Source organism: Pongo pygmaeus, chromosome 4 (genome assembly GCF_028885625.2).
Source record: "Pongo pygmaeus isolate AG05252 chromosome 4, NHGRI_mPonPyg2-v2.0_pri, whole genome shotgun sequence".
Taxonomy (NCBI): domain Eukaryota; kingdom Metazoa; phylum Chordata; class Mammalia; order Primates; family Hominidae; genus Pongo; species Pongo pygmaeus.
Window position 1 is genome coordinate 185,260,344 of NC_072377.2, and position 14,986 is coordinate 185,275,329.

Genomic DNA, 14,986 nt, shown 5'->3' on the forward strand with positions numbered 1-14,986 from the left:
TGAGGTTGCAGTGAGCAGTGATCATGCCACTGCACTCCAGCCTGGGTGACAGAGCAAGACCCTGTCTCTACCGTCCTCCCCCCTAGAAAATAAGAAAGAAAAGAAATGGTCATTTCTCTTTATTTTGATAGAGATGAGGGTCTTGCTATGTTGCCCAGGCAGGTCTTAAACTCCTAGCTTCAAAAGATCCTCCCATCTTGGCCTCCCAGAGAATTGGGATTTCAGGCATGAGCCACTGTGGCTGGCCCATTATTATTATTATTATTATTTTACTTCTGTTTTATAAGGTAGATAAGATCTAACCAAGTTAACTATAAAGTTAAATTCCATGTATTATGTTAACCCCAATGGAATATTTTGTACTATTTCATATTAACTGACTTTTTGACATGGTTCCACTGGCTTTTCTGCTGCCTTCTGCCATTAGCCATGTAGTAAAAAGGAATAATGACCTTTTGAAAGGTCTTTGCCTCTCTTGCTCCTACTCCAGCCTTTTGACTTTTTTTTAGGTTTAATTGAGTTTATTCTATGACTGTTTTTAGTCCTCTGAAACAAATTTACTTGAAGGACCTCCTTTTCTTTTTCTTTCTCTTTTTCTTCTTTTTTTTTTTTGGAGACGGAGTTTTACTCTTGTCGCCCAGGCTGGAGTGCAGTAGTGTGATCTCGGCTCACTGCAACCTCTGCCTCTGGGTTCAAGTGATTCTCCTGCCTCAGCCTTTCGAGTAGCTGGGATTACAAGCGTGTGCCACCATGCATGGCTAATTTTTGTATTTTTAGTAGAGACGGGGTTTCACCATGTTGGCCAGGCTAGTCTCGAACTCCTGACCTCAAATAATCTGCCTGCCTCGGCCTCCCAAAGTGCTGGGATTACAGGCGTGAGCCACAGTCCCAGCCGAGGGCCTTCCTTTTTTCTGTGTATTGCATTTGGAAATAAACAGGAGCCAAGTATCAGAACTTTCTCTTCTTGTTCGGTTTACAGCCACACAGACCTTCTGGCTTGCTCAGTAATCAAGATTCATTTAAATGTCAAAAATCAAAGATTATAGAAATAGATTTCTTGCACACTTAAAAACTGACAAATAGGCTGGGCAGGGTGGCTCACGCCTATAATCCCAGCACTTTGGGAGGCCGAGGCGGGCAGATCACAAGGTCAGGAGATTGAGACCATCCTGGCTAACACGGTGAAACCCCGTCTCTACTAAAAATACACACAAAAAATTAGCCAGGCATGGTGGCGGATGCCTCTAGTCCCAGCTACTCGGGAGGCTGAGGCAGGAGAATTGCATGAACCCAGGAGGCGGAGCTTGCAGTGAGCCGAGATCGCGTCACTGCACTCCAGCCTGGGCGACAGAGCGAGACTCCGTCTCAAAAAAAAAAAAAAAAATTGACAAATAAAACTTAATGTGTTACATTGCCACTGTATCAGTATTGGGTCTCTGGTTGTTCTTTCCCCTCATGTCCCCCCTGCCCACCCTTGAAGATTCCTTTGATATTTATAGTATGATTATCTCTGCAAAACAAATTATTAAGAATAATCATGAATAGTTAATACAGCTGTTATTTTTTAAATGCAACTTTAGTTGATAGCAATCATAGGCTTAATTGTGCAGCTGTTATAAGCTCTTTTGAGTCGTTAACTAAATGATCATTTTAGTTCTCTTTTAAGAATTCACATGGTAGGCTGCTTTATTATTTCCACTTTCTTAAATGTGTAGTAGACCCCACATGTACTAGACCAGTGATACTCAGTGTGGTCTGTGACCTGGTGCCAGTTTGCAAACTGTCTTGCCAGTCTGCAGTGAGATTAATACAGCAGTTGAGTAATTTTATATGTCTGTTAAATCTAATACTTTTTAAAAATTCGGTCTTATATTTTGTCCTTTTCCCCCATTATTTCATTTTTTCTAGTAATTTGTTTCTTGTATTCTCTGGCAGTTTTTTTTTTTTTTTTAAACCACGTGTTGTTTAAGAAACCCTGTACTAGACATTGAAATATAATGTAACAATTTTTCATTCTTAGGTGCTTATATTCCTAGAAACGTTGTTGTTGATTTTAACTGTTAAAGGCTAACATATTTTTCTGGAATTTTTACATCAACAGGGAGCTCCATTTAAATAACAACCTGTTACGAGTTCTACCTTTTGAGCTGGGAAAACTGTTTCAGTTGCAGACTTTAGGCCTGAAAGGTATGACTTCCATATTTGTACTTCTTATGGTTCGTGTATATGTCTTTGAATTTAAAGAAGCCAAGAATCTTTCTGCTAGGGGATTCTTTTAAAGACTCATTTTCCCCAAGACTTCATCAGTTTCTTAGCTATATCGCAATGGTTTTATTCTCTGTTCAGCTATAGACTATCTACTAGTCTTATTCTCTGTTCAGCTATAGACTAGTCTTTGTTTTCTTTTTTTTGCTCCGGGCCCAGCCCTTCTTTTCTAGCCTCTGTTTTAATGAACCCTGTGTTCTGGTGACACATCCCTGAGGCTATACTTTCTTTATTTCGTCATATTATAAACAGCTGTTTTTCTTAGATTCAAATCTCAAAAAAATGGAGCCTGTCATATAGTACAGAAAACAGTAAGTAGAAAATTTTGACCATTTGAACCTGCTGATGATCAAGATTTAAGCATATTTTTAAAAACTTGATTTATGAGAACTTGTGATTATAGGGCCATAATTGATCCAGCAAGAACTATTAGGAAATAAATATTTTTTAAGCCAACAATAGTGAAAGTTATATTTTGACAATATGTCAATGCCTGTACATTTTTTATCATGTTAAGCGGCTCTTCACCAGCCTTAGGTAGGTGTGCTAGCCTACTGTACAGTTGCTTCTTCAAAAAAGTCACTAATGAAGTCGTCAAGATTTGCACCTTTAGGCCGGGCACGGTGGCTCACACCTATAATCGCAACACTTTGAGAGGCTGAGGTGGGCAGATACCTTGAGGCCAGGAGTTCAAGACCAGCATGAGCAACATGGCAAACCCAATCTCTACCAAAAATACAAAAGTCAGCTGGGCATGGTGGTTCCCACCTGTAGTACCACCTACTTAGGAGGCTGAGGCATGAGAATTGCTTGAACCTGGGAAGCGGAGGTTGAAGTGAGCTGACATTGTGGCACTGCACTCCAGCCTGGGTGACAGAGCGAGGCTGTGTCTTTAAAAAAAAAAAAAAAAAAAAAAAGAGGAATTGCACTCTTAGTTTCTTAAAAATACAGTTATATAAAAGGTTTTAGTCCTGTAAATATTTTATACAACATAAAATAACAGTTTTTTAAAAAATAAATACAAATATATGTTTTAAAATGTATGGAAAATCATATTCAACAGACATCAGCATTGTAAATGGTTTGGAATGTTTTTTTCTGTGTGGGCTGAAGTAGCTAAGGCTTCTAAAAATAAAGGCCAGTGAAATGAAATGCAAGATGAAGATGCCCTTTTCTGTTATATTTCCCAGTCTAGCTCTTTCTAAATTTGAAGAACAGAAAAGTACTGTGTGGCAAAGTGTCCATATACTGACTGCCAGAATTAACAGTGAATACTTTATCATTTTTGTGTATAATTTTTTTAATGCAAAAGAAATGGAACATTACAGAATGTTGAGACCCTCTTTGTTCTTCCAGTCTTCCTCATGGCAAGAGGTATGTTTTTCCAATTCAAGGTTTTCATAATCGTACAGTATATATTTTACAAACTGTAATTCGTACTCACTAAGGCTTTTCACAAACTTTATTTGAAGTTAGGGTCACCAGTCACAAATTTGCTTCTTTTTTTTTTTTTTTTTTTTTTTGAGAGGGAGTCTCTGTCGCCCAGGCTGGAGTGCAGTGGCATGATATTGGCTCAATGCAGCCTCCTTCTCCCAGGTTGAAGCAATTCTTCTGCTTTAGCCTCCCGAGTAGCTGAGATTACAGGCACCCACCACCATGCCCAGCTAATTTTTTGTATTTTTAGCAGAGATGAGATTTCACCTGTTGGCTAGGCTGGTCTCAAACTCCTGACCTCAAGTGAGTCGCCCTCCTAAGCCTCCCAAATTGCTGGGATTACAGGCGTGAGCCACTGCACCAGGCCATAAATTTTTGTGCTGATTGAACGTACGTGAAAGCCTCTAAGTGTGAATGCCTGCAGCGGTAGGGCAGTTCTTTATGACTCCTTCACTTCTGATGATCCCTTGCCTTTCCATTTCAGACGCTTTACTTTCTCACCTCTAGACGTCTGTGTTTCTTTCTTGGAAGTGTAGTTTCAAAGAGACATTTGTTTATCTCACATATCCTGTTGGAGAGCATTACACATCTGTAATAGCAGTCTTTTACTGGTTTTACTTCCTTTGGACAAATCCTTTTATTTTTTCTGAGCTTTTGCAGTTTACACTTTAATTCTAATGTTGTGTCGGAACATTGGATGGAATGATCCGTTTGGGGGTAGAGCTGCTGCTTTACTTCTTAAAGCAATTGTATCATCTTTGCCCTCTGAAAACTATCATTGATTTCTACCGGCATCCGCTTGGAAGAGAGAAAATAATATCACTTAGTTCAGAGTCATGTTTGTTTGCTATTGTACGTCATACATGTCTTGCAGAACCAAGGTATTTCTGCCTCATGAATCAGTTCATACCATTTTCTTTGAAGTTGTTGCAGAATGGCTGGCAGGCTTCACTTTTTCCCCCACATTTTTAAATGCTTTTCAAAATTGTGCTACAGTACTACAGTTAAAGGCAGGACTGTGACCTTAAGTGCCCATTCACTTTTTTTTCCTTAAACTGTTTATTTTGAGATACTTGTAGATTCACATGCACTTACAAGAAATAATGCAGAACAATCCTATCCCCTTTACCCAACTCCCTCCAATAGTAGCATCTTTCAAAACTGTAGTTTCGCATTATCGTACACAGAACAGTCAAGATACAGAATATTTTGTGAAATAAGCCAGACATAGACAAATACAACATGATCTCATTTATGTGTGAAGTCTTTAAAAGTCAGACTCATAGAAGTAGAGTGTAGAATGGTTGTTCCCAGAGGCTTGGGGACAGGGGACAGAGTGGAAAGGAGAGATGCTGGTCAGAGGGTGTGCAGTTTCATTTACACAGGAGGAATAGGTCTGGTGATCTGTTGCATAGCATAGTAACTATAGTTAATAATAATGTGTATTTTTTAAACAGCTAAAAGAATGGATATTAAATGTTTTCACCACAAATAAATAAGTATTCGAGGTAGTGGGTATGTTGATTAGCCTGATTTGATCATTCCGCAATGCATAACTGTGTGGAAACATCACATTGTTCCCCATAAACATACACAATTATATGTCCATTTAGAAAAGGATGTAGAACATTTCTGTCACCAGAAGATCCTTTTGTTACATTCTTATAGCCATACCTACTTTGTTCCTGCCCCAGCTCACTCCTTCTAAGTTTTGCTGTTTTAAGATTGCTACCAACCCGTGCACAGTGGCTCACACCTGTAATCCCAGCACTTTGGGAGGCCGAGGCGGGCAGATCACGAGGTCAGGGGATCGAGACCATCCTGGCTAACATGGTGAAACCCCGTCTCTACTAAAAATACAAAAACAAAATTAGCCAGGCATGGTGGCAAGGTGCCTGTAGTCCCAGCTACTCGGGAGACTGAGGTGGGAGAATAGCGTGAACCCGGGAGGTGGAGCTTGCAGTGAGCTGAGATCGTGCCACTGCACTCCAGCCTGGGCAACAGAGCGAGACTCCATCTCAAAAAAAAAAAAAAAGAATGCTACTGAATGAAATCATACTGTATGCAGTCTTTTGAGATGGGCTTTTCCACTCAGGTTAATTATTTGGATATTTGTCCTGGTTGCATGTATTGATAGTTTGTTCCTTTAAATAGACGAGAGTAGTAGTCTATGATATAAATGTCTCGTGGTTAGTTTAACCATTTACCTGCTGCAGGAAATCTGGGTGGCTTCTAATTTGGGGCTGTTACAAATAAAGCTGCTGTGAACATTCAGTGTGCAGGTTATTGTGTGAATATAGTTACTCATTTCTCTAGGATAAATGTCCAGGAGTGCAGTTAGTGGGTCATTTGAGGGTTGTGTATTTAATTTTTTAAGAAATTGCTAAGTGGTTTTCTGTAGTGTCAGTACTGCTTTACATTGTAACCGTCAGTGCACGGGTGATTCACTTTCTCTGCATCCTCACCAGCATTTGGTGTTGTCACTGTTTTTATGTTAGCCATTCTGGTAGATGGTAGATGTGTAGTCATTTCATGGTTTTGATTTACATTTCCCCAGTAAAGATACCCAACATCTTTGCAGGTGCTTATTTGTCATCTGTAATATTTTTCTTCTGTGACATTTCTTCTTGTCGTTGTCCATGTTCTAATTAGATTATTTGCTTTTTTACTGGGAATCCTTTATATATTCTAGGTACGAGTCTAGGTGTAATATGTGGTTTACACATATTAATATGTAATATGTAATATGTGGTTTACACATATTTCTCTCAGTATGTAGCTTTTTACAAGGTCATTGCACAGCAAAAGTTTTTAATTTTAATGAAGCCCAGTTTATCAGTTTTTTCTTCTGTGGATCCTGATTTTTGTTTCAAGTCTAAGAACTCTTTGAATAGCTGTTAAGTCCCAAAGATTTTCCTCTTAGGTTTTCTTTTAAAAGTTTTATGGTCTTATGTTACATATAAGTCTATGATCCATTTTGACTTCAGATTGAGTTAAAAGATGTGAGGATTAGCTCAAGGTTCTTTTTGTGTGTGTGTGGCCTGTCGATGTCCAGTTGCTCCAGCAGCATCATTGAAAGATGATCTTACCTCCATTGCATTGCTTTTGCACCTTTGGCAAAAATCAGTTGAGCATATCTGTGTGAATCTGTTTCTGGATTTTTTATTCTGTTTCATTGATCTGTGTGTCCATCCTTCCGCCAACATCTGCAAAACCAGTTCTGAGACCGCAGGAAGGAATCGGCTCTTTGAGCCTCAGAACGGTGCAGCTGTGTGTGGCCACAGGGAACACACTCCAGGCTACTGGGGTCTAGTGACGAGGCACTTTTGTCAGGACGTGGTCCACAGAGAGGAGAAAAGAAATGTTCTTTAGTCTCAGAGGCCAAGACAGACGCGTGGGAGGAGAGAGAGATGGCAAAGACCTGGATAACTGGAGGCGTGATGAGTGGAGAGCCTGGTGCAGGATCCATGCCACGGGAGGAGGCCCCTGTGGAGAGTGAGACCTTGGGCGGTTGGGGCTGGCCGGACTGGGCCCCCTGCTCCTCACAGTGTGACCTAAAGCCACGGCCTGGTATCCAATGCTTTCCAGCGTAGCCCAGGAAGGCGCGCCCTCCTTCGGCAGAAACAGCTTTAAAAAAAAAAAACCTGTTATTGCTTTTTAGACAAAAACAGTATGGAGACTTTTATTTCATTGAGTTCTGCTCTTTAGTATTTCCTTCTTTCCTTCTTGTGTTTGCTCTTTTTTTTCTAGCTTCTTGAGGCGATAGCTTAGATTATTGAATTGAGACTTCTGTCTTTATTTAGACTTTTGTCTTTATGCATTTAATGTGGAAATTTTCCTCCCAACCCTGCTTTAGAAGCTGTGTCTAGCAACAAATTTTGATATTTGTATTTTCATTTTCACTAGCTCAGTATGTTTTTATTTGTTTATTTATTATCTTGGGACGAGGTCTGGCTGTGTTACCCAGGTTGGCTTCCGACTCTTGAGGCCCAAGCAATCCCCCCACCTCAGCCTCTGAAGTAGGTGGGACTACAAGCACTTTACCCCCAGCTCAGTTATCGATTTTTAATATGATTTCAGTGTGGTCAGAAAGTGAACATTCTGTGTGATTTCAATTCTTTTTAATTTGTTGAAGTTTGTTTGATGGCCTAGGATATGGTCCATCCTGGCATATGTTTCTTGAGTACTGGAAAAGAACGTGTTTTCTGTTTTTGGGTAGAATGTTCTATAAATATCTATTACCTCCTATATATTAACTTAATGTCTATTAGGTCGATGGTAGTGAGGTTTTTATTGTGTTCTGTCAATTGTGGAGAGAGAAGTGTTAAAGTCTCCAACGATAATTGTAGACTCTATTTTGCTTTTAGTTCTCTCAGTTTTTGCATAAAATATTTTGCGCTTCTCTTGTTTGGAAGCACACTTAGAATTGCTGTGTCTTCTTGAGAGATTGACCCTTTATTATTACATGGTGTTATTTTCTATCTCTGGTAGTTTTATTTCCTCTGAAGTCTACTTTATCTGATATTAATATAACCACTCCTGCTTTCCTTTGATCAACTTTTGCATTATATTATATATCTCTTACCATTCCTTTCCTGCCTCTATTATTACATCTGAAGTGAGTTTCTGTGGACAGAATATAGTCGGGTCATATTTTTAAATCCATTCTACCAATCTTTTAATTGGTATATTTAGACCATTTACATTTAAAGTTAATTACTAAGTTAGGGTGTAAGTCGTAAGTCTGCCATTTTATTTTTTTGTTTTCTGTTTCTTCATGTTTTGTCTTTTTGCTTCTGCCTGCCTATGGGTTACTTAAACATTTTTTAGATTCCATTTTGATTCTTCTGTAGTGTGTTTGAGTGTGTCTGTTTGTATAGATGTTTCATGGTTCCTCTGGGTATCACACTATATGTATAACTTACCGCAGTCTAGTGGGTGTTATTTTACCAGTTCAAGGGAAATATCAAACCTTAACGCTCTTTACATCCTTTTATTCACTGCCATTGATAACAGTTCAGAATATTTTCTTTACATAAATTTAGAATCACATTAGTTTTATGATTTTTTTTTTTTTGGAGACAGAGTCTCGCTCTGTTGCCCATGCTAGAGTGCAGTGGCGCGATCTCGGCTCACTGCAAGCTCCACCTCCTGGGTTCAAATGATTCTCCTACCTTGCCTCCCAAGTAGCTGGGATTATAGGCGTGCACCACCATGCCCGGCTAATTTTTGAATTTTAATAGAGATGAGGTTTCACCATGTTGGTCAGGCTGGTCTTGAACTCCTGACCTCATGATCCACCTACTTCACCCTCCCAAAGTGCTGGGATTCCAGGTGTGAGCCACCGTGTTGGGCCAAAATTTTTTAAACTGTCAAACGTGGTTTAGAAAACTTAAGGAAATCTCGTATTTGCCCATATTTTTTTGTTTACCTATATTGTTTTCTTCTTCCAAAGTCCTTCTTTTATCATTTCCTTTGTATTTAGAGAACTTTTTCTAGTGGTTCCCTTTGGGTGGATCTGCTGGCAGCAGATTCTGTTAGTTTTTTGTCATCTGAGATTGTCTTTATTTCTCCTTCATTCCTGAAGGATGTTTTCACTGGATATAAGATTCTGGGTTTGACAGTTCTTTCAACACTTGAAAAATATTTTGCTACTTCCTTCTGGCCTCCATGGCTTATCATGAGAAATCTGTTGTCATTCAAATTTGTTTTTCTCCTGCAGGTAAGGTGTTACTTTTCTCCGGCTGCTTTCAAGATGTTTTTTCTTTGTCTTTAGTTTTCAGAAGTTTAATTATGATGGGTCTTGCTGTGGATTCCTTTGGGTTTTTCCTGTGTAGGGGTTCACTGTGCTTCTTGAATCTGTTGGTTTATATTTATTGCCATATTATGAGAATCTTCAACCATTATTTCTTTGAGTACTTTTTCAGCCCTGTCCTCCATGTCCTCAGCGTCCAAAGCTCTGATGACATGAATGTTAGATCTTTTGTTATAGTCCCACAAGTCCCAGAGACTTTGTTCTTTTTGTTGTTGGTGGTGGTGGTCTGTGTTCTGATCTATCAATCAGTCAATCAGTCAATCAAGAGATGAGGTCTCGGGCTGGAGTGCGGTGGCACGATCTTGGCTCACTGCAGCCTTGACCTCCCAGGCTCAAGCAGCCCTCCCACCTCAGCCTCCCAAGTAGCTGGGACCACAGGCATGTGCCTCCATGCCTGGCTAGTTTTGTTTGTTTGTTTGTTTGTTTGTAGAGACGAGATTTTGCCATGTTAACAAAGCTGATCTCGAATTCCTGGCCTCAAGTGATCCTCCTGCTTCAGCCTCCAAAGTGCTGGGATTATAGGCATGAGCCACTGTGCCCAGCCTTCATTTATTTTATTTTTCAGTTCTAATATTTCCATTTGGTTTTAAATGTTTTATTTGCCTGAACTTTCTTTTTCTTTGCTCAGTCTGTTTTTTGTTTGTTTGTTTGTTTTTCAAGCATGTTTGTAATTTCTCATTGAAGCATTTTTGTCATGATTCCTTTGTCTTGGTTGGGTAATTCTGTTTCTGTCATCTCAGGGTTGGAAGTTGTGTTTATCATTTTGCATCTTCGTGTCTTGGTGTGATGAGCTATTTTCATTTGAAACTGGACTCACTCATGTTATGAGACTCGATCTTATTTAAACCCTTTAGTTTGGTTTTCTTTGCCTAGCACTGCTGTGGCAAGGGAACCAGGCACTGTCTCCTTACTGCCAGTGGAGGTAGAAGTTCAGGTTCCACTTGGCTTTCGCTGACACCTGGGAGTAGGGGCTCTTCGTTGCTGCTGGTGGAGGTGGTAGTTTCGGCTCTTCACGTGGCCTCCACAGGCACCGCACTGGCGTGTCCTCTTTATTGCAGGCAGATGGTGAAAGCTTTGACTCTACTTGGCCTCCTCTGACATCACCTCGGAGGGAGGAGGGGGAGCTCCATATCGCCTCCTTTCTTTCTCTTGCAGCAGAAGTCTACCAGCCTCTCCACTTGCTCATGCTGGCATGGGTAGAGATGGGACCACGTTTTTTTCTTTAGTGTTAAGCTTGAGTAGAGTGGTTCTTATCTAAAACTTTTGTCCTTTTAGGCAGCCTTTCCCTGGTCCTTTGGCTTTTGTTGGGATTTTTTGGGGTCTGTACCCCTTGGTATTTCCATGTTACTGGCTTCTTAGCTGCATGTCTGGAATATCTGCGGCAAAAAATAAACCCAGGGAACTCATCCCTGTGCCATTCGTCAGGTCCTGCAGTCTCTGGCTGTTCTGCCTTCTCTCCTTTTTTCAGAGTTTTATGTTTGCTTTACACATAATATACAGTGCTTTAGTTGTACCTAGTGGGAAGAATAGGGAAAAGTGTTTTTACTCCATCTACCCTAAAGTTAACTTCTCATTTACTTTTGTTCCTTTCTCAGGACTCAGTATAGTTTTAATTCCAGAATTTTATTGTTGTTGACTTTATTCATGTATATGGTTTTCTTTTTCCAGGTAGTGAAGAGCAGATTAATTTTCAATTTAAAAGAAGTCCCGGCCGGGCGCGGTGGCTCACACCTGTAATCCCAGCACTTTGGGAGGCCGAGGCGGGCGGATCACGAGGTCAGGAGATTGAGACCATCTTGGCTAACGTGGTGAAACCCTGTCTCTACTAAAAATACAAAAAATTAGCCGGGCATGGTGGCGGGCGCCTGTTGTCCCAGCTACTCGGGAGGCTGAGGCAGGAGAATGGCATGAACCTGGGAGGCAGAGCTGGCAGTGAGCCGAGACCGCGCCATTGCACTCCAGCCTGGGCAACAGAGCGAGACTCCGTCTCAAAAAAAAAAAAAAAAATTCCCAAAAGCAAGCAGATGTAGGTGACATCCACCATTGGGCTTCAAGCACATTTATTAGAGTCCTAAGTAGGTCTTTGAATTGGAGGATGCTTTTAGTTTATAAAGCAAGGTCTTACAAGCGGGGATCACATAGGTAGAAGCGGTCATCTCTCAATATTCTTTGCACTAGAAAGTAGTAAAAAGACAGCATTGGCCAGGCGCTGTGGCTCACGCCTGTAATCCCAGCACTTTGGGAGGCCAAGATGGGCAGATCAGGAGGTTGACACCATCCTGGCTAACACGGTGAAACCCCATCTCTACTAAAAATGCAAAAAAAAAAAAATTAGCCGGGCGTGGTGGCGGGTGCCTGTAGTCCCAGCTACCTGGGAGGCTGAGGCGGGAGAATGGTGTGAACCCGGGAGGCGGAGCTTGCAGTGAGCCAAGATCGCACCACTGCACTCCAGCCTGGGCAAGAGCGAGACTGTTTCAAAAAAAAGAAAAAGAAAAATCAGCATCACTGTAGGTCTGGTTAGAATGAGCTGTTTACCTGATACTGAGAAGTTTTCTGTTGACTTCGTTTTCTCAAGACGTGTTTCACAAAGGGTCCTGATAAGCTTCAGGTTGTAACTGCCTATCTCACAGGATTGTGACTCAGTGAAAACATGAAAAGGCTGTGGTGGGTATAAAGAACCACACACACGTGAGAGAATGGTACTCTTGTAATTGCCTTCCTGCAATACCTACTTTGCACTTAGAGCAGCACATTTTTCTTTTTATAATTCTTAGAATCCTAGAATCTTAAAACTGAAAGAGATCTTAAAGATAAATGAACTTTGCCATTTTTCCCATCCATGCAACTCAGCTTCTTTGAAGGACACTCCACTGCCTCGCAGCACAGGGTGTCTCAAATAGTTACAGTGTTTGCCGACCTCTTCAGCCTTGGCCTTTCCTGTTAAATTTTTTTTTTTTTTTTTTTTTTTTTGAGACGGAGTCTCTGTTTCCCAGGCAGGAGTGCAGTGGTGCGATCTCGGCTCATGCAAGCTCCGCCTCCCGAGTTCATGCCATTCTCCTGCCTTAGCCTCCTGAGTAGCTGGGACTACAGGCACCCGCCACCACGCCCGGCTAATTTTTTTTTTTTTTTTTGTATTTTTAGTAGAGACGGGGTTTCACTGTGCCAGGATGGTCTCGATCTCCTGACCTCGTGATCCACCCGCCTCGGCCTCCCAAAGCGCTGGGATTACAGGCGTGTCTTCCTTCTGCTCTTTGAGTCCAGTCTTTTATGAGAGAATAGGAAAAAACACTTCCTTTAGGTTTTGATCATTCTTATCTACCATATCCTTTAGTTTTTCTTCATTTGGTATGGGTAAGATCTTTGACCATTTTTTTATCTGCCTTCTTCAAACTGCAGAATTTGTCTGGTTTTCTTAAAATGGCGCTGTGGCATCCAGAATAATACACAACGCTTGTGTAGGATGGATAGGAACTTTGCTCCATGAAACCCTGCGTTGCACTGTTGTTATTTGTACTTTTATTTCTCATGTACGTAAGAAACCCTTCTGAGAGGATTTGAGACTCTTGTAGGTATATGTAAATCAGTGTTTTTGCTCTCATTTTGGAACAAAGCAGTTATTGAATTTACAGATGGCTCATGGCCCTGAGATTTTTTTTCCCCTCCTTAGTGAGTTAATTCTTAAGCCAAGTCAGCCCCATTTTGTTGCTTTGTTCAGTATGACTTCAAAAAATCTAAATGCAAGTGTATATTTGTCATTAGGATGTTTTGTTGTTAGCTTTGTGACATTGTAGAGTTTTGATTCTCTGATGCATTACGCTGGCTTTCATCCTTCCCTTCACTGTTTCCTCTGCCCACCCACTCCCCCAGTCACCTGCCTGCCCCGTTCGTGTTTTGCTCACTCTTGTTTGTTATAACCATCTGTATTATTGAAAGTGTTGGCAAGGCAGGGTCAGATATAGAGCACTGTTAGAGCATTTCTGATTGACATCAGCCCATTAATATTATGTTTTGAATGTGTATATAGAACATGGTATGAATCATTTTTACTCATATCAACAACTGAAAAAATAATATTTTCTGTAGTTTGACATCTTAGTAGTAACTATAACATTGTTACAGATGATCTGATAATTTTGATACATTTTAAAATTTTGAAACATTTTATTACTTAGTTTCATTTTACTTATTTTAAAAATATTTCCAGGAAATCCCCTTACCCAGGATATATTGAACCTTTATCAGGAACCAGATGGAACAAGACGGCTGCTGAACTATTTGCTTGATAATTTGTCAGGTACTGCAAAAAGAAGTAAGTGGTTATTTGTTTAAACCTTTTTATTAGGAAGACGTGTAAGAATATTGCTTAATTCTGTATTTTCTATTCAACTAGTTACAACAGAACAACCACCTCCAAGGTCTTGGATTATGTTACAAGAACCAGATAGGACAAGGCCAACTGGTTGGTAGTCTTTTATTTTTTAACTGTTATTTTTGCTCAGTCTCTATAAGCCTAACAGTGTTGTCAGCATGCTTAGATTACAGGTAGCAGTAAGATAGAATGTTTAAGGTTGATTTGGTTTGGGAGGTAATAAAAAAGAATTCTTGCTCACATGACCTATGTATACAACATTGTGCTATATAGAAAGTGTGCTATAAAGCAGTGCTTCTCGAACGGGCAGTTTATCCCCCGGAGGACATTTGGCAATGTCTGGAGACAATTTTGATGGTCATAACTGGGGAGAAGTGCTGCTGGCATCTAGTGGATGGAGGCCAGGGATGCTGCTCAGCATCCTGTAGTACACAGCACAGGCCCCCACAACAGCTTCACCTGAAATGTCAGTAGTGTGACTCTTGTTGAGAAACCCTTCTGTAGTGTACTGATGAAATTCACTTAAAATGAATACACCCAAATTTTTCTCTATGAGAAGTTTCCAAATCCTAGCATGTTCCAAATGGATGTGACACTACCGAGTTATAAGAGAGCCAGACCCTTCCTTAGAGGAAAGTGGAGCTAGTGACTGCCCAGCTCCTTTTAACCTAAATTCTATGTAAATAGTTTGGGAGCTTTCATGGCGCGTGTAACAAAATTTGGTCTATGATACCATTTTCATTTTGCATGAAATAACACTAGTTGTGCTGTGGAAGAAAATGAGCCTGCCTGTTAAGGAAACTGCCTATCCAGTTCCCACATCCCACATTAACAGTGGGTAACGTGGTAGAAGGGATGTAGAAGCGAGGAATGTTAGGCTCAGAGACGGAAGGGCTCACGGGCTTAGACTTTTCACTTCCAGCCCTTCTGTGCCCACCTCTGTAGCAGGTAGTACATTGTATTCTAACTTGTTCACTTATCTGTCCTGCTTGCGTTATCTGTCTTTTATTTATCCCCCATGTGTGGCGTATAGTAGCTTTTCAGTGACTATAGATTGAATGAATACAGTCAAACTTAACATTTAAGTGAAAACCATTACTGAA

General features: G+C 40.5%; 1 protein-coding gene across 8 annotated transcripts in view; it reads left to right on the forward strand.

The window, feature by feature from the left end:
* CNOT6 (CCR4-NOT transcription complex subunit 6) overlaps nt 1-14,986 on the forward strand; it is an 81,914-nt gene that overhangs the window by 54,751 nt on the left and 12,177 nt on the right. For 4 of the 8 annotated variants that reach the window (XM_063665408.1, XM_063665407.1, XM_063665411.1 and 1 more), the window contains 4 exons: nt 2,102-2,187; nt 11,183-11,290; nt 13,719-13,823; nt 13,905-13,973. In XM_063665408.1, coding sequence (XP_063521478.1) covers nt 2,102-2,187; nt 11,183-11,290; nt 13,719-13,823; nt 13,905-13,973 — 368 coding nt within the window. The remainder of the gene's footprint in view (nt 1-2,101; nt 2,188-11,182; nt 11,291-13,718; nt 13,824-13,904; nt 13,974-14,986) is intronic. The other 4 variants (XM_054486940.2, XM_054486942.2, XM_063665410.1 and 1 more) reach the window with 3 other exon arrangements.